Consider the following 19,994-nt stretch of genomic DNA (forward strand, 5'->3'; position numbering starts at 1 on the left):
GTGAATTTAAGATACTTATGCAAAATGAGTCATAAAATTAGTCTCCATACAAGCCCCACCAATTGCCCATCAAAAATTTAGTACAACTTGTCGGTGTAGTAGTAGTTATAGTTTTTAGCTTCAAAGTACTATAATATGTTGCTCAATACATTTTTCACAATCACTCTACTGAGATTCTTATTATATATTCCTATTTAATACCATTTTATGCTATGTATGTTTTGATGATACTCTTGTTGCATTTTTAAAACAAAATAAATTGATTTGTTAATTGATTTATTTTTAGCATCTCAGCTATATTTTTTCATGGACTCTCCTCCTAAAAGGGATTACAGAAGCCTTAGATACAAGTGCCAAAACTGTTTTTACGCTACGAATCGTCCATCTCATTTGAAAAGGCATTATTTAACTCATACACAAGAGCGTCCATTTTCATGTACAGTTTGCGGGAAGTCGTTTAATCAAAAAGTTAGCTTGCAAGAACATTCTCGGATCCATACAGGTGAAAAACCCTTTCAGTGTGAGTTTTGTTCTGTTCGTTTCACTCAGAGATCGAGCTTGAAAAACCATAGACGATTACATTTGAAGTATCAGATCATAAAGGAAAATGATATGTAGATTTTTTTTTGCATACTAGGGAGATTTCAGTAATGTATTATTTAATGGAGTGAGTGCCTTATTTATTTTACATATGTTGTCTTACAAGTGAAGAGTCAGGGGGGAAAACGCTTTCAGTCCATTTTCCTAAATTTTTCAGGAGAGTAAAAAGTTTTTCTCTATATATTCTAACATACATTCAACAGGTAAACAACAGGACAAAGAGTCATGTGGCACGACGGGATCGGTGCATAGCAACGTGACTCATTGGCCTCCCCACTACACAAACTGGACCCTGAGCGGTTTTCCCACTGCGCGCTGTGACTGAAAGTGTTTTCCCCCCCTCAGTACCATTAGTTTTTATTTAATTACTGTGGACTAGTAGCGTTTTTCTCCCTTTTGCTTTGCGGGGTCAATAGAAATGGAATTGAACTACAATATTCCGTAAAAACCTGAATTTCCAAATTTTTGGACCGAAAGTGTTTTTCCCCCTGACTCTTCAAGTATATTTAAAATTTAGATTTAAAGAAACATTAAGATCAAATGTTTTTGTTTGGAAAGTATATGAATGTTTACTATTTTTTGTGTCTAGCAATATAATGTAATTGTTACTGTTCATATTATTTCATTTTATCGAAAATGTTAAAATGAGTTGAAGTTTTTAAACAGTTTTTAATTTTTTTTTTTTTTTTGAAATTGTTAAACATTGAAGTGCGCTTAATTTACCTCTTGCAATACATTTGTGTGATTTGTTGTTTAAAATGCAGTTGGGTCTCTGTTTAACGACTTTCAAGGGACCACAAAAAATCGTCCTTCAGTAGAAAACGTCCTTAAATAGAATGCTTTTAACACTACAGTGGACCATCTGGGACTGTGAAAAGCCATCGGTAAATAGAGAAAGTTGTTAAATAGAGCTTCGTTAAACAGAGAGCCAACTGTACATATCTTAGAAGTAGTCTCTTTTCTAAAGTAAATTTTTGTAAAGTTAAATTTATGCTTAATGTACAGTTTATAAAACTAGCAAATTCTAACTAAACTGTTGTGGTAGCAAATGACTATATATATTTAATGAAATTATTTTAAACAGAATTAGAAAATATATTATAGTGATGATGAAAATTTTCAACTATCTATGAATTGTACGTTTTTAAGGTAAATAATTTTGGGACAGCGGAATAAAATTTTTTTCAAAAAAAATATATATATATTATTTGCCTTGTTTTTTGCCTAACTGCAAGTAAGTTATGTGTCTTTTTTTTTCTTTCTTTCAATTAATTATAATTGGTTGGTGAGAATACAATTGTTCTTATCCTTATTTTCAAAGGTTTTGAGAAATTGCAAGTTTACTATGAAAAAGCGAGTTTGCTACCACTTATGTACACCACACACTTTTACTTATTTATACTTTACATTTGTAAAGCTGAGGTATGATTTTTTGTTTAATGGTATCCTAATTATAGGCTGGAAAAATAGTTTAGAAGCATTATTAACTCAGTTTTGTTAAAAGTTGGAATGAAACATTTGTATTCTCACTCAGCCTTGAATTAAAATACAATTATAGATATTTGTTTATAGTTGAATAAATGTACAATATCCCACAAAAAGTGCTGACTGTTCTGCAGAAAGAAGTGTTTGTTATAAAATAAAGTCAAAACAATTGCATATACTTTCAGTAGCCATTTTGATCAAAATTGAAATTAATTCATACTTGAATTCAAAGAAATTCACATGAGATAAATGCTTTAATCATGGTAGTTGTATTGTTATGTCCTCATCCAGTTTTAGTAAAAGTTTTTATTTCATCTTATTGGTCTCAATGCTGATGCTGTCAATTGTTTGGTTTGCATTGTTAAAAATTAGCTGCATTCATCAAAATTATTTTCTCTCCTCACTTGACTTCCCTGCAGGAAAAGCACTTAAATCTTAGTTCAGATATATTTTAATTACATTTTTGTTTTTTGCTTTTTTTTTTTGGGGGGGGAAAGCTAATCTTTCTAAATTTAACTGTTTCTCTATTTTTTCCCTCCTTTAACAAAGAATTATTTAAATCTAAAGTGGAGACGCTGCAATTTGCTGCAAGGATCGAATGAGTGATGTATTTACAGATTGAAGCTAAACTTTTGGAACTTTTCAGGAGCACCCTAATTGGAGGTTACTGCGACCTCCCAAATACTGCCTTGTTCGGCAAATTTTGTTGACATTTGGGCAAATGTGAAAACACTATTGCAACATTGATGTGTATATATATATATATTTAAAGATTTTGAAATTGTTTTTTAATGATACCTAATGTGTCTTTTAATTAGTCCTATCTTAATGTATGCATGATATGTGTACATGCTCATATTTCGTCATTCGGTGAAACTTGGAATTTCATTCAGAAATTTGAGAATTTCTCCCCTCTCAAAAATTTTTGTTTAGGGCGCCTCTATATAAATACATATTGCTACGCTAATTTGCGTAAATGAGGGATTTACCAGATTTCTATTAACTAGACATTGATGATCCTGCCTCTTTTTTTTTTTTTTTTTTCGATTGTCCATCTTGTTTAAAATCATGTTCTAAAATACAGGGTTCGTACACTCCGGGAAAACCTGGAATTGTCAGGGAAATGACATGGTCAAAAATGTCAGGGAATTTTCCAGATGTGCCCCCAAAATTTTGTTTTCCTAATTTTTTCCTAGGGAATTTTGTTCTTTGAAATCTAATCTTCATTTTTATCTATGTTTCTTGAAAAAAATTTTGAGGCAAAAAGACGCTGGCAATAAAAAAAGTAGCGACCCGAAAAACTTACGCAGCCGCCATTTTGGATTCTCAATAGTTCCCAAGGAAAAAATTCCTCGGTTGAACAGGAATTATGCACAAACTCAACAGGGAATAAGACAATTTACTGCTTCGAAAGCACATCCTGAAGATGGGAGGGTCGATCGGGGAAAGTCCTTTTTTTGATTAGAAAGTCATTTGAGCTACGTGTGAAACGTAGTCGGCATTTTTGGTCATTCACATGATGGAAGTAGACACAATCTTTAAATGCCTAAGTTTCCAAAAACAAAGCTGAATTGGCTTTTTTTTTTTTTTTTTTTAATTGCAAACTGAGGAAAATAACAGAAAATGGACTGCAAATTGTTTTTTATTGTTATTATTTTAAGTACTTTTCTTGAGAAATGTAAAATTTTTGTTTTTAAAACTTAATCTTATCCTCATTGCCTTGGACGCAAATGTGATAAAAAACTTTTCAACTGAAGTGTAGTTTCATGAAGATTTATTATTTTTTAACTGTCTTCAAGTGACAAATTCAAAAAATTATTTCTTATTTTTGGGCGTAGCTGCCATATTTGGTCATTCCCAAGATGGCAGTATGCAAGACTTTTTAAGTGCCAAGTTCCCGAAAATGGCACTGGATGTTAATTGCAATGAAAATGACACAAAATGTGCCCTTTTTGTTCGCAGATAATTCGTAATTATTTTCTTCTTGGAAAAATGCAAAATTTAATCTTCAGAACATTTTGTTTCTAATTGATTAAGATGCTTATATGCTATTTCGTTTTAATTGCAGTTTTTTAAGGATTATTCATTATTTATGACTGCTTTTATGCTGCGAATTCAAAAATTTACTTATCTTAAATTTTTCACTTAGTCGCCATATTTGGTCGTTTGCATGATGGAAGTGGACTTAAACTTCCAAAAACAGAATTGGATATTTATATCAATGTAAACTATTGAAAGTAACATAAAATGTGCAAAAATTTAGGATTTTTTAAAAATTAACTATTACTTTCTGTAAAAGAAAAATTGAAATTTTAATGTTAGCATCCTTTAATATGCGAAAGGGGAAAAAAATTTCCTGCCATTGGCCTATGATCGATCGGTGGATGTTGATTTTTGTTATTATGCATTATATGGTATGCCGATAGATGCAACAAGTTAATCGTATTTATACTGAAATTTAGCTTTGTATTTTGCTCAATATGTTTTGTGTTATATACTAATAAGAAAATAAAAAGAAGTATTCTAAACCAAAAACACATGCTGAAAGGTTGCTGCTCGACTATAGCAAAACGCTATAATATTACGCATGACACGTGACATCAAAGAAATGCTAAATTAAGTTGAAAGTACTCTGTTTTTAACAAGTGGTAAATGAATTAAAACAATTTTGAACAAAATGTTAAAAATAAACTTAAAATTTTGAGAGAGAAAAAAGGAAGAAAAAAAATCCAAGGTTTTTTTTTTTTTTTAATCTAAGGGGAGAAGTATCAGCTCTTCTGCATTGCTATTTTAAACAATTTTAATTATTTTGAAAATATTGCTGTTTAAACTTAATTTTGAATGAAGCTAGTAACCTAGAATTTCCTAAAAAAAACAACCTGGAAAAGTCAGAATTTTTTTTTTTAACCACAAGTGTATGAACCCTGAAATATTCAAACGTGCATTGCACTTTCTTTAAAAAAAAGATCTTACTGATTAAAAATTTCCGATTTGAAAACTGTTGTACAAGATACAAATATTTAGTGTTGTGAAATTTATATTTTAAATGGAAAGTGGAATGACTCCACACTTCATGTTATCTGTGCAATATGTATGAGTGTTTTGTTATGATCAGAGTTCAGTGGATTTGTCATGTACTATAAAAGAATTGTTGAGCTTCGAGAAATAATTGCAATTGGAATTTGAGACTAACTCAACTGCCAGTGTAATCTTAATTTGGAACTTGTTCCTTTAAAAAATTAAATGCCTTATAAGTATTCAAGAATTTACAAATTTAAGAATTTTGTAAAAGGGATATTTTAATTAATGTTAAATTGAATGCTTGTCTTTATAGTTTTTACTGTTTAAACTTCCAAATGTTTCACCTGATTTTGACCATCTAGACTGACCTAAATACTCTTTTTAAGTCTACTTTGTCAAGATTTGGTCATCTGTCCACTTACTCTTATAGTAGTTTTTGTATCATTGTACCTGCTGGAAATAAATTGTTTCTTGTGATCTATAATACTCAGGTAATTACAGATTTTTTGTTATATTCTGCCATTAAGTTATTTAAACTTGAAATGCGGATCAATTTGTTTGCGAAGTATTCTTAGCAGTCTTTGTACATTACCCAGCTATATCATTTTTCTAAGATAAAAAATAATAATCATAATTAAATTGTAAATCAAATATTAGTTCAGTTTTATATGACTTTCTATGGGCCCTGCCAACTCGTAGTTCTGTTGCAGTCTTTTTTATAGATATGTACTAGCTGCGTCACACAGCTTTGCATGGTCTACCTCGAAAACTAAAGGTTTGTCAAGGGACGCGTGTTCAACAATCTGGCTTGAACAAAAAAAAAATATGCTAAATTTCCCGACATATTACAGAAAAATAACCAAATACAGAAAAAAAATTTTTAATTCCCTGATGACAGGAAAAGCCTCAAAACAAAAGCCAGATTTTATTTGGGCATGAAAAATGGCAACCAATCTTTCTTCTCAATGATTTTCTTCAGGCTACAAGTTTTAATAAAAGCTTTGTTAAACAATGACCGTGATCAACAATGAATTTCTAATTGAAGGCTTACCTAAATTTTAGCATGAAATTGGTTAAAACCAGTTATAATTCATGTTCTAATCTTGGAACATTGGAACAATTTTTTTCTGATGCAGAAAAATCAGGTTTCTACGGATATTTTATTTTAATTTTTGCGAGCATTTTTTTGTCCTCATATTATAGAAAACCGTCTTTTTCGGATCCTAAAATTAAAATTTGAGCTGTTCAGTACTTTTTGGCGTACGAAAAACCCCTTATATTCTTTCTCGGATGCTCTAGTACCTCCATGCCAAATTTGGTCGAGATCCAACATAAAGTTGAATTTGTATAGGGAACTTACATACACACGTATGCATATCTCTGTTCCGGTGGAACAGAGACTTAACTGCAAAATTAACTGAGAAGGAGTTATTGTTGTAACTGGGTCCAAACGTGGTTACCCTACTCGGAGGAACACTGAAAGATTTGTTTTTCAACTTCTACCCACCAGGGCTAAAAAGCTGAAACACAACTGTGTTTCAGTGTACAAGGTAATGAATAAAACAATTTTGTATATTTGTTCCTCCTGTAAAATTACACTTTTTGCAGTTGCGTCAATTCCACCGGAACAGCGATGTATTCTTTGTTTCATTTACATAGATGATTGATTAAATTTTAGTTAAAACTTTGTTTAATTTTTGAATTCTATAAGATTTCATCATTCAAACGATATTTTGAATTATTTTTACAGAAAGAATAGCAATGAAATACTTAAAATTATTTAGTAAAATAATTGATTTGTATCACAGTGGTGACATATTTGGCTCCTAACCAGATAGTTTGGGATTCTGATCCCAAAGTTACAGTCATTGCTCTAAAAAACAAAGTCAGCAGTGTAATGACTGTTATACTGCCCTCATCCAGTTTCTTAATTAAAGTTATTCTGGTTTTCTTATGTTGTTCATAAATGCGAGTCAACTGCCCTTACCCGGGAGCCACACAAATAGTTTGACAATGAAAAAAATTCAGATACTGTAAGAGCAATCAAAAGAGTGTATTGAGATAATTTTGGTGCAAAAATTATTTGCTCTTGGTGATCCTTTGTCTAGATGTAAGGTTTTAAGCCTGCTGACTTTTTTTAGTAAGTGCCAAATTTAAAGTCTTGACAAGAAACTGTATTTACCACACAATATCACTCTCTGCATGTGGTAGGCCATCCGTCTCCGAAGCTATGAAAGATGTCTTCCATTACTCACTGAAACGCACTAGATTAGGTGACTTTTCGAAAATGTTGGCAGACTTAGACCTCAAATTTCAATAATGGGTGCACAATGATAAATAATTTATGCAGCCAAGAACATGCTTTAGTATGCTCTTTCAATTGCTACCTTTTTATTTTTATCATTATTACACTATCTTATGGTTTCCTGGTTAGTAAACTTCCTCTAGGTTCTGTGTAGCAAAAAAAAAAAAAAAAAAAAATCCCAAGCTAAACTTTGTGTGGTGTATCATAACTCATTGAGATTCTTATGACATAATGTAGAAGAATAAGCAAAAGTGACGTTCAGTAACCGACTCCAAGCTGAGTTAAGCTGATCCTAATCTGTTTATCAATCCCCAGTGAATATCAAAAGCCCTCTTAAAACTATTCACCCCATTGCAAGTAACACTTGCTATTGATCCACTATTCCTACTTCTTACTACTTTATCGAAGTAGTAATTTTTCCTAATTTCAAGATTACCTAAGGATTTAAAAATCTAGATACAATGACCTTTTTGGTTCTGCCATATGCACAGCAACTTAGCTTATCAACATCCTCCATTTCATCAAATTTGAGTGACTGAATCATGTCCCTCTGACTCTTCTTTGCTGGAGACTACACATATTTGGCTTTTTAAGCCTGGAATCTTAATCTAAACCTGAAAGTCCATTAACTAAAAAAAGGTAATCCTCCTTTGAATCAATTCCAATCAGTTAATGCTTTTCTTGAGATAAGCTGTCTCAAACTAAGCAGCAAACTCTTTTAGAATTGAGTGAAATAAACCTATTTATGTAAAGCATTTAGTTAAGGAATAAGAAGGTACTGAGTTTAAATATTGTTCAATGGAGTAGGGAACATATAGTGAAGGAAATTTCTGGATTTTTTGAAGTAAATTGATGTTGCTTCCGTTTTTTTGCTCTTCTGTTGAAATAATAAAGCTTTTCGAAAAGGGAAAATACTTAATCTTGTTGTTTATGTATGTACATTTCATGATTTACATTTGTAATGTAATTATTTGTTGAACTTAACGTAGTGTTCAATGTAATTCATGAATGTGTTTAGAATATTTGATGACTTACTGTTTCTATTCCAACTTTGTTAGCCTTTGTAACCTCGTTGTAATTTTCTATCTTCACCTTCTGGTTTAATTTAAGCTCTTTGCATCAGCTGCCTTTTCTTTCCTTACTTTGAGCTTGCAAGCATTTATAAAAATTTTAATCAGTGCAAAAGTTCCAATGTTGTATAAAATGAGTTTTATATTTATTTACATAACTTTAAGAAAAAGTCCTTTAAGATCAAAACATTATGGTAGTCAGATATTGCGACAAATCACTTGCAAGCATTTATAAAAATTTTAATCAATGCAAAAGTTCCAATGTTGTATAAAATGAGTTTTATATTTATTTACATAACTTTAAGAAAAAGTCCTTTAAGATCAAAACATTATGGTAGTCAGATATTGCGACAAATCACAAATCTTATCCGTCTGTTGAATTGGTGTGTTTGTTGATAATGATTTCTTTTATGCTGCTCTATTCTTTTATTGTACTTTTCTGTATATATTTGAAATCATATTGCTGTTTGCTCTTTTATACTGCCAGTCCTTTGTGTTTTATGCAAATCAAAATGTGTTTGGCTTTTGGGTTAGAAGAAAAGTGCAGTTCTCAACCACGTTATTTAATTTTTGTTTAATAAAGGGGGAAGGTATGGTTTATGTATTTTTTAACTTGCAGAGAATATATTTTTAATATATGTTATTAGTGTTATGCAATACTTTTTATTTCATTAAATTTGTATTCCTGAAATTTAAGTATATTGTGGTACTTTTGCTGTAGTGTTTATTTAAAAATAAAGGTATATTGGTGATTTTGTTTCAAGAATTTTTAATGTCTCATTTAATATTGTGTTCAAATACATTTTTAATAATAGTGTCAGTATTTTGATTCTGGCATAGAATGAAAATGGAACTCTTGATAAACAAAAGCTGAACTGAACTTAATGATAATAACTGCTTTATAGATTTACTAAAGTAATAAATGTGCATGTGCAAAAGAAATTTTAAGATTTTTTTCGAGATGTAATAGGGGATGAAGGGGGCTGGAGTTTACATTTCTTTTTAAAAGCTTTACTAGTTTCATTTTCAATAGGTTTGTTTCATGTTATTGCTTACTTTTGTTTTATTTAATTAATTTATTTAGTCAATTTATTTATTTATTTATATTTTTTTCCTTGTATATTTCTTCACTTTCATGCAATTTGCTGAATGAATTTTGTCATCCTTTACATATAGAAAACTATTTACTATGCCTAGTCCATTAAGAATGTATTTTCATGTTGAAGTATTCTTATTTTACATGAGGGATACTATATTTCTTTTACTGTTCAGCAAATTTTTCGTAATAGATGGAGTTCAGATTGCGTTCAAACTATTTATATTTTATATACAGTAAATATAATTTCTGAAAAGTACAAAGCTCCTAGTTTTTTTTTTTTTTTTTTTGTGAATTAAGCCTTGTTTATCATTTATAATATAGCAGCAAAGTATTTATGGTAGTGTTTTTAAATCAATATAAAGCATGAACCTAGTGTGTGAAAGAGTGGAAAATATTCATAAAAAATAGTAAATTGTTGAGTATGAGATACGCAGTGAAAAGCAAAGAGATGTAAGTAGCGGAATCGAATGTTTGGAGATAACCTGTACAAGTGGTAGATGAACCCCTCCGTTGTCTTGGGGCAAGAGATAGTGATAGTAACCCTGGTAGGTGCTGCTGTTTAGCATGATTTAAAAAAAAAAAATCAATGTTAGCCAACCTAGGGCGTTATCTTTAAAGTAGTTTTTCTTACAACTTGAAGTTGTCTACTTACATCCCTTTGCTTCTCACTGCCTCAATTCTCCTCCAGAGGAAATTTGAAATTTGAAAATTTTTGCGATGTGCAATCCGCAAGTTGAGGGTATCCACAATTTTTTGTCTGACCATTTGTGTTTGGAATTTAGAAAAAAAAATATGATAAAAGAAGTAATGTGAATAAAATGAAGGGACAAAAATAAGAAAGTACAAATTATTGAGTGAAACTTAATTTTCTTTAAAGTGAAATAATGTTTCATAAATAAACTGAGATGGGGTTTTTCATATTACAGTATAACCTCCTTTATCCAGATTAACTATGGGTCAAAGGAAATTCAAGTAATGTGAGTGATAAGCACAAGAAAATCTTAAATAAGCCAATGTAGTTTTTATTACAACAAAACAATGCTTTTTATTAAAATTACATAGGATTTTTTTCGTGCTCGCACTTTATCATTAATAACTCAACTACAGTGGTGTCAGACTGATGCTCTAAGTACGCTCTTATGTCTGTTGGATTACTATAATTTATAGTATGATCGGTGCAGTACGGTAACGAGAACAGAACTACAAGTATGCTAAGCATTCGCTTATAATTATGATTCGAGTGATTTTTTTTTACTACAAGTTTAAGCCGGAGAAGCCAGGTTCTACTGTACTATTTTTTGCATGTTTGCTTACTAATCCAAGGTGTTCATCAACATAGTTTTAAAAAAGACCAAAAAAAAAATGCTTATAAAAGTTTTATCAGTCTTGCTATTTCTTTATCATTGGCATATTTTTAAATAAAAGAAAAAAACAAACCTGACCCATAGACTAAGATTTCTTTATTTATAAATCATATCCATTCAGGGTTAAAAATGAGTGCATTCATACTAATTGCAATATAGGGTAAAACATTATAAATACATTGCAAAATATATGACAGATTTTGGAATTACAATGAACTTCTCAAAAGGAAGGGAAGATATATCTGATTTCAGTTGTTTTTGTCATGCATCTTTTACTTTGTGAATAAGTTCCTTTTAACTGCTAATTGTGTATTCAGGTTCCATTGTAATTTGGGCTTTATTTATGTTATGTACTTACTTATTATCCTACTTGATAAATTGTTTATCACTGTTTATGACTCTTCAATAAAATTTAAATTTCTACCTGTGCATCTTCCTCCCTACTCTTTACATATCACACCTCCATTTCCCTTCTCCCAATACAAGAAAGCTGTAACTATAAGTAAAAGTGGCAGTATATTCAGGACTAGGTATTGCCAAATTTTTATTTATATAACTCTTTAATTTATTCAACTGTTCTATTAATAACAGGAAATGAAATGTTAAATGATTTCATAAATATAGCTAAGAATCAAGCATAAAAAACGTGATTGTTAAGGTTATTCATCCTATTAAAATAGAAAGTAGCATTTAAAAATGGTTCAAATGTTTTTGCACCTCTCCTGAAAAAGTAGCTGGTTTTGAGGTGTGGCCTTTTGATTTAAGAGTGCTGTACAGGCATCCCTCTTATAACACGGTACTTGTGCAACACGGTTTCGATATTACACGGTACAAAACTTGTATTTAATACTTCATGGTTTTGATATAACACAAAAATTATTTTTAAAAAAGACGGATTTTTTTTTAATCATTTTTGTTGATACATTCTGTTAATGTTTGATAATAACTGTAATATGTGTTTACTTTCTTTTTATGAAACTTGGTTTCAATATAACACGGTACACATCCCTTCATTCACATTATTTCTTTGTCACGTATAACACGGTTTCGATATAACCCGAAACACCGTTTGGATACAACACGATTCATATTGACATGATTTTTTACTATGTATATGATTAATAAACGAATGTAAAAAATAAGTCTAAAAGTATTTTTTTTAAAGTCTCGTATAACATGGTTTCAATACTACACGGAATGAATTAACGGTGTTATACAAGGGACGCCTGTCTATCAAGATAATGAAAAATAAAACATTCTTCTGTGATTGTTGCAGAATAGAAATGGGAATAGAATTGACAGTTGAGAAATGATTTCCTTCTGCGTTCCTGCCATCATTTCTTTTCATATTGTATGGTACAAATCTTTTTCTTGTAAAAAAAAAGGAATGCTTTATCCGTTTTTATCTTGGCAACCTTATTTCATCAAGGTACTTTTTATTTTACAGTACTTAAAAGTAGGACTGATATTTTTTCTTAATTTATAAATGTTCATGCTCATGGAGAAACAAATTTTAACTAAAATAATGGTTTTCATTGTGCTGTTACACGTTTACTTACCTATTTTTACATTATCAATAGCTAGAGGGTGGGGTGAAAAGTGAGTAGTGCAGTCGGTATCTTGTATTTGATGCAATTTGCTTGCTTCTGATTCTTCTAATGAAAGATATATGTTTCAGGTTTCCCATATTTTGTTACTGAAGGAACGGGAGCAACTCGGGGATGTTCAGTTAAAAATGTGAATCGAGAAGAACTTCGGCATAAGTGTTCAGAGTGCTCTTATGCTACGAACTACACTACAGCTCTAGAAAAACACATTAGAACTCATACTAAAGAAAGACCCTTTCCCTGTTCTGTTTGTGGGAAATCCTTTTCTCAGAAAACTAATCTCCGAACTCATTCTTTAGTACACTTCGGTGTACATCGTTTTCATTGCCACATATGCTCCAAGTCTTATGCTCAGAGGAGTACTTTAAAACTGCATCTCGTTTCTTGTCATGGTGTATAAATATGGTATTTTTTTATTTCCGTTAAATTTTAAATGAAGTAAAGAATTGATTTTAAAATGCATTATTTAATTATTTTATGTGTGAGTAATTTGATGATTACCTTTTAAGGACACTTTACGAACATGTTTTATTGTCACTATGATCAGCTATTGATTAAAATGCCGCTGTTTGAACTGCTTTCATTTTCTGATATTTTTGCAAAGTTAGCTTTAAAATGGCAGCATTCTCTCTTTTCTTTTTTTTTTTTTTTTGTAAAAATTATTCATGCATATATTATTTTCAATCCTACTTTAATTGTTTAATTAGAAAATGGATCATCTGTTGTTGTTTTTTTTTATTACTTGTGTAGTTTTATTACTTGTATTTTATGTTATGCAATTGTTGAATTTAATAATTTAAAAATTCTTATAATTTGTTAAGATTTTTATTTTATGTAGGAAAATCAAAATTCTTCAAGGTCTACACTTCTATTGATGTACATAAATTAACAGCTTGTTCTTTTAAAAAACAATCCATGTGCTTTTTCTATTATTTGTTATATTGAAAGTTCTCTAAAGTTTTTTCATTACTGGTGCATCCTTGAAATTTATGTACTTGTTACAAAATAAAATTTCAATTTCGTTTTTGGTAATAGAAAAATGTTTCCACAATTGTTTCATTAGTTCCAACCAGTTTTTCTTTTCTTCAAATAGTGGAAGTATTTAGTATTGCACACTATTAATAAGTTTCATTTTAACAAATTGTAGAAATACTTTCAACTTTTACATCTGTAGAATGTGTAAAACTACTGGCATTAAGGGTAAATCAAAAGCAGTTAAATATCGCCCCCAAAAAAAAAAACATACAATTTTAATTTATTTATTAACTACTAATCAACTCAAACAAATTTTTCTGAATTAAGATCGTAAGAAGCCTAGGGTATCCATCGCCCCCCCCCCCTCCCATTTGAGAAGAGAAAAATACCACTGAAAACGCATCCCTGAAATTTTCTAAAGCACAATCTGAGCAAGGACTCCTCTTTGGTTAGCACCTCTAGAGAAGCAAAATAAATCTTTCGTTACATTCAAAGTTTTTGTTAAATGTATGCAAGGTTTTAACCGTTAGTAGGCTTTCAATAAAAAGTTGATCTAAATCATGTTGCATAGCAACACCTTCAAGAAATCATCTCTTGCCCAAAACCAACGAGATATTCTCGCACCATTTGTACTAGTTCCTGCAATTATTTAAATTTTGGCACTTCCACCCCTTTCCATGTATGTGCTTCAGTTTGTCTCACAAAGCTTCAAAAAATTAGATTTTTTAGAGTCTTAAAATTCTGATTGTTTTTAAGATAAAATAATCTCTCCTCAAAGTTTGATGTGTGGAAAAAAAAGTAAATTTTTTTAGAAAGAAGGAAAAGTAGCAATAATATTTGGCTATTTTGACTTCTGTTCAATTTTAGCATTCAGAATGTTTGCTTTGTACTTCTTTTTATCCTTTTTTTTTTTTAAATCATTGTAAACATAACAGCGTTTGTGGTGCCATTCAGTCATTGTGCGTGAGGTCTAATAAGTCAGCCTTCAATGAACGAGAATCTCCTCCCTGATTATTTATTCTTTCTTAAAGAAACGGAAATTCTAACAAAAATACTGCTGTATTGTCCTAAATTTTAACCCTTTCCCTTGGCCGAATTTTACTGTTTTAAGCCCATATTAAATGCTCTAAAAATTGAACATCTAAAAGAAATGAGTAAGAATGTTTATTAAAGTTTACAGTATAAGGTGATGCTAAAAATGCTATGCCATACTAAAATTTTGGGGCAAAAATACTTCTTACTTAGATCTTTACCTATCTTTTCTCTTTTTTTTTCTTTTACATTTTATTTTGAATTTTAAGGTCAAAAGTTTATTAGATTATTTTACTGAAAATGCAAATCTTAAATTTTACTGAGTTCAAAACCTTTTGCTAGTTAAAATTTTTGTAATGCATTTGTCTTTCTGAGCAAAGTATGAAGGAATAACTTTTAATAGAAGCTTCCAAATATTCACTTTGCTCTCGACTGTTTAAAATAGTATTAAAATGTTATGTAAAGTGAAAGACTTCTAAAAGAATATTATGAGAACTAAAGGGGGAAATGTTCCATACTCGTTGATTAGTAGCTCTGTCTATTAACATGTTCCTTTTTGGGGGGGGGGATGCTTTGTAGTTCCTTTGTAGTTGAAAATCAGGTGATTTGGTCATGGATGAATGTGTTAAGTCGAATTCAGTTTATGACATCCAAAATAATTGTTATTGAAACTGTGTTACCTGAACTTCTTCATCTGTTATTTAAGAACACTAATTTTGACATTATTCAGTACCTTTCACGAAAGATTGTCCCATATCACCTTCCTCTAAGTGAGCTTTTTTTTTCTTTTTTTTTTTTCAATATAAAAGTATGTTTAATTCAAAGAACTAATTTTTCAATTGGAACTTCAGTGTTGCTGCATTTTTATTTTAATCCGTTTGTTTTTGTATAGGTGCTATTGGCTCTGAAGACCTCTTCAGTTCTGCAATTGGTTGTATGACACCAAATTCAGTAAACACTTTTAAAAGATCTGAGACTTTATATTTATGTGATGTGTGTTCATATTCAACTAGACTTTTCTCTAATCTTAAAAGACATTATCTTATTCATACAGGCCAGCGACCATACTCATGCTCGTATTGTGGAAAATCGTTCAACCAAAAGGTTACACTTACAGCTCATTTGCGGCAACATACTGGCGAGCAACCTTTTGCTTGCGAAAAATGCCCTGAAAGGTTTTTTAACAGGGCTTCTTGGCTCAGACATATTGTGAAACATGCTGACTTGTAATGGAAACGGTACTGATAATAAATTTAAAGTATACATGTCTTCCAATTTAAGAGGGAAAAAAATATTGAATTTTATTGAAAATTACTTGTATCTTTTTAAAAAAGCAAAATAAATTCTTGTTTTTGAATCCGTAAGGAGTTTTATTGTCTCTTATTTATATTGGAGATATTCTTGCTTTGTTGAATGAATATATTTCCTTTTCAAAGCAGTTTAGAAGTCCGTTTGCATACTTATATTGCAATATGACTAAAAACCAAGAATTCCAGATAACCCATTTCCTCATCTAGTTGTTCCCCTATGTATTCTTTTTTTTAACACTTTTATCTTTTTTAGTCTTTATTTGTTCCCCAGGAATGTTTGAACAAGTTGTTTTAAAATTTTATATGAATTCTGCGAGTTTAACTTAGGCAAAAAGGTTAAACAAGAACCCAATCTAGAAGATGTTTAAATGTACAGTATTTTTGAAATGTGCTGATGCATGGGAGCATTTCTAATTTTTAAAAAGGCTATTGAGTTAATAGGAGTATATACATTCACTTTCATTATTACATGACCAACATAAATTGTTTTTGAATGCTACTTAAATTTTGTCTTTTTTTTTAATCCAATAAAAGTTCCACACAACATGTATACATTTTTTTCTTATTAATTACAGGCATTTTCTTTCTTTCTAGCTGTCAACATAACACAAAAGGATGGCAAGGCCATAAAATGTTACAAGTGCCCTTTCTGCAATCATTTTTCTCATTTTTCTGCAAATATAAAGAGGCATATACTGACTCATACTCAAGAACGACCTCATGTTTGTGGTATCTGTAAGATGTCTTTCAATCAAAAAATCACTTTACAGAACCACCATATGCGTGTCCATATGAAGGGCTTTTAAAGCTTTATTCCTCTTATTTCAAATGTATTAGAAACTAATAAATGTAACATACATTTGAAATACAAAAGTATTCTTATTTTTATGCCAATTGTCTCATATAAAATCAGTTATTGTTTAGAAGAGTTAATCAAGATTTCTGTTTTTCCTTTTGTCTTCCATTTTATGAAGCTCCAAGAAATTACTTTTTATTTTAATTTTAAAAATAGTCAATAATAAAATATTTAAATTTCTACTTGTTTTTATTTGTTCAAAAATAACTGATTGTATTAGTGTTAAACATATTTTTTTTTCCTTTTCTTTTGTTAGTTGTGAGCTTAATGCGAAGGGATGGAACTTCAATTAGATGTTACAAGTGTCCTTTCTGTTCACACATGTCGAATTTTTCTGGCAATGTTAAGAGGCATATATTAACTCATACACAAGAAAGACCTTATGCTTGTGTTGTCTGCAAGAAATCCTTCAACCAAAAAATTAATTTACAAAGCCATCATATTCGTATTCACGGAACGAATGTAAATTTATAATCAAGTGGGAAATTCACTTTATGCTAAATAAATATTGTTATTTTTTAATGTATATCTTGTTGCAATTTATTTTATCATCTCATACTCAAATGTTCATATTAAAATTGTTTCAATGATATGCAATTACTATGACTAAAAATCACTTATAATTAAAATTTATTTTTAGCCATTTAGAAGAAGTTTTGAGTAAATATTTGAAGATTAAGCGAGCAATTATTAGGCATATTAACATTTTAAAAAATCGTAAAAAGTTTCCTTAACTGTTAATTTATAAGATGTGTTGGGTTTACATAATGCAACCTATTCATAAACCAAACTGAACCTATGCAGATAAATGTTAACAATTCCTACATTTGCAGAGTTATAATTGGAAATACTGCATTTTTCTACATAATTAATATTAGAGTGCATATCTGTTGCATAGACAGAGCCCCCCCCCCCCCCCCCAAGAGAAGAGCGAGATCCCTGTGCCATATTCACCTTGTTTCAACTGTGAGAGGCAACAAAGAGATACTATAATTCACACGATAAATATTTTAACTAGTTCTATGATAAACAAGGTGCATCAAAAAATACATTGCGATGACCCCAAACCTGTAAATCATGGGTGCAAGACCTCCTGTCTCAAGGCGGATTTACGTCTTGGACAAAATTTCCGAGACAGAGATGGGGACAGAAAGGAATTCGATGACTTTCCTTCAGTTTTTACTAAAAAAAGAAAAATTGACTGTTTGAAAAATATGCTTTAATATTCCTGGACCTTTCCATAACCTCGAATTTACATCGACATTCTCACGATTTTCCGCCGTGGGCTCAGGCACCTAGCTAGAACTTTGTTAAGGGGGGGGAGGGTCCAAGGTTGCACGAACTTCAAAGGAGGAGGCATGCTAAAGCAGAATTAGTAGCTCATATTTATGTTAAAAAATAAATCCAATTAAAACTAGTTATGAAAATATAATTAACTAAATTTAATTAAATAATTGAAATTGAGAGAAAAATTAGTTAGAATTAGTTAACAAAAATTTTATATTAAGTGGCAAAGTAAAGAGGTCACGGAAGCTTCAAAACGCGTACACGGCTCAAAGGAAAGGGATGGATTTATTCGGTCAAGGCTGATAGATAGAAACAAACTTCCAAAATTTGAAACAAAAAGCCATTTTAAATAGACGACTATGGATTAATATTAACTGTAAAAGAGGCTTAAGTAAGATAATTTAGTTTAATTGGAGGAAAATCATTTCTTTAAATTCTGATCAATCTATTCTGAAAAAGAGTTTGACACATTTTTTAAATTAATTAATAATTAGTTATTTAAATATTTAAAGTTTTTTTTTTTAATTTTCCGATATAGTTTATTTTGATAAATTTGTAAGTAATGATAGCTTGATATAAAATCATTTGTTTCAAGCTGAAAAAGGCTCCAGCAAAACTCATGCATCCTTTTCAACTGTTTAAAAACAGTAGTATGGGAAAACCTTGATATATAATATGATAATACACGTATAATATTCTACACATGTGTTGGTGTTTCGTTTTTTGTACTTACCTAATTCTTGTAATTTCATACTTCTATGTAATAGATTTATCAGAATTTGATTTTTTCATATTTCTATGTAATAAAATGAAAACAATGTTTAACTAATCTTACAATGCAACCAGAAAATAAATTCAAATATTTTTTTATCTATAAAACATAAAGAAATAAAATCAAAATTCTTTATTAGGAAAAAAAATTCAAACCCATGTTTGCGGGAAAAAAAAAAATCTTAAAATCTAATACATTTGTATTGAAAATTCTAACTTGAACTTTAAAATATCCTTATTTTTGCGTACTCTGCGGGAACTTAAATGCCGCATGAGAGGAAAACCTTTTACTTGACGATAATTCCCGACTTTATTTCTCACTATTTTCAACTTGAAAAAAATTTAGCATTTTTTTTGTTATTTAAAAAAAATTAGAAAAAAGTTTTTTTTGAAAGAAAATTATTAACTTTAGGCCTCTTGCGGGGCATCTAAATATTTTTTGATTTGATTTGAATGAAATTTTTTATGTAGTATGTGGGTCGGTAGTGGCAACTTTTTATCAACACGAAAAATTGAATTTTGAAAAAAAGTTTTTTTCGATACACCCTAACGCTCATACCGCCAAAACGACAAGAGTGGTGCAAGGCGCATGATATCATGTTAAGAGTGGACGCTCTACTCGCTACACCTCAATCACATTTATAACACTGTATGGCCTGTTTTAGAGTCAAAGGTCTACCCTAAACTACAAATAAGTTTGGGTTCTCTAAACCTTTTGCTTCATAGGGAATAGGATTGATAGTGACTTGCGGCCCTTGAATGAAAAATTTCAATCAGTTGCACCTTTGTTTGCTTCAAAAGACAGCCAGTTTGAAACCAATTAATTTATTCATTACTAAAGATCTTCTCATATTATTATTTTTTGTGTTTTGTTAATTTATTTATTTTTAATAAAATTACATGGAAAATTGCTCCCCTCCCCCCTTTTTTTTTTCTTACCGCGTACATTTAGTTCTCACAGTCAGCAGAAACATAGTTTTGTAATTAAAGTTATGCTTGTTTGTTATATGAAAAAGGAAAATAAATTCTTCACTAAAGATACTGGTTCAATTTTTTTGCGAAAAGTATTAAATGTTTTTTTATCTATATGGAAATTATATTATCATACAACAGTATCAAAGTTAGACAGTATTTTAACATACAAGGATGGTGTGGGGGGAGGAAATTGCATCAGAATTTAAGTACGAGAAATTTCTAATCACTTTCTGCTCA

At 30.3% G+C, this 19,994-nt stretch overlaps 1 protein-coding gene across 1 annotated transcript; it reads left to right on the plus strand.

Moving 5' to 3' along the window:
• Positions 1-13,726: 13,726 nt before the first annotated feature.
• On the plus strand, positions 13,727-17,198 carry LOC129234294 (zinc finger protein 775-like). Its single transcript, XM_054868288.1, has 4 exons — positions 13,727-13,751; positions 15,451-15,509; positions 16,444-16,666; positions 16,945-17,198. Exons 1-4 carry the CDS (start codon positions 13,727-13,729, stop codon positions 17,196-17,198), a joined length of 561 nt encoding a protein of 186 aa, XP_054724263.1.
• Positions 17,199-19,994: the final 2,796 nt, after the last annotated feature.

This window comes from Uloborus diversus, chromosome 1, assembly GCF_026930045.1.
Source record: "Uloborus diversus isolate 005 chromosome 1, Udiv.v.3.1, whole genome shotgun sequence".
In the NCBI taxonomy this organism is placed as follows: domain Eukaryota; kingdom Metazoa; phylum Arthropoda; class Arachnida; order Araneae; family Uloboridae; genus Uloborus; species Uloborus diversus.

Coding starts and splice junctions, on each gene's coding strand:
- LOC129234294 (XM_054868288.1), top strand. CDS start 13,727: ATGTGTAAAACTACTGGCATTAAGG. Junction 15,510..16,443: donor GTTGTATGACACCAAATTCA/GTAAACACTTTT, acceptor TATTAATTACAG/GCATTTTCTTTCTTTCTAGC. Junction 16,667..16,944: donor TATGCGTGTCCATATGAAGG/GCTTTTAAAGCT, acceptor TGATTGTATTAG/TGTTAAACATATTTTTTTTT.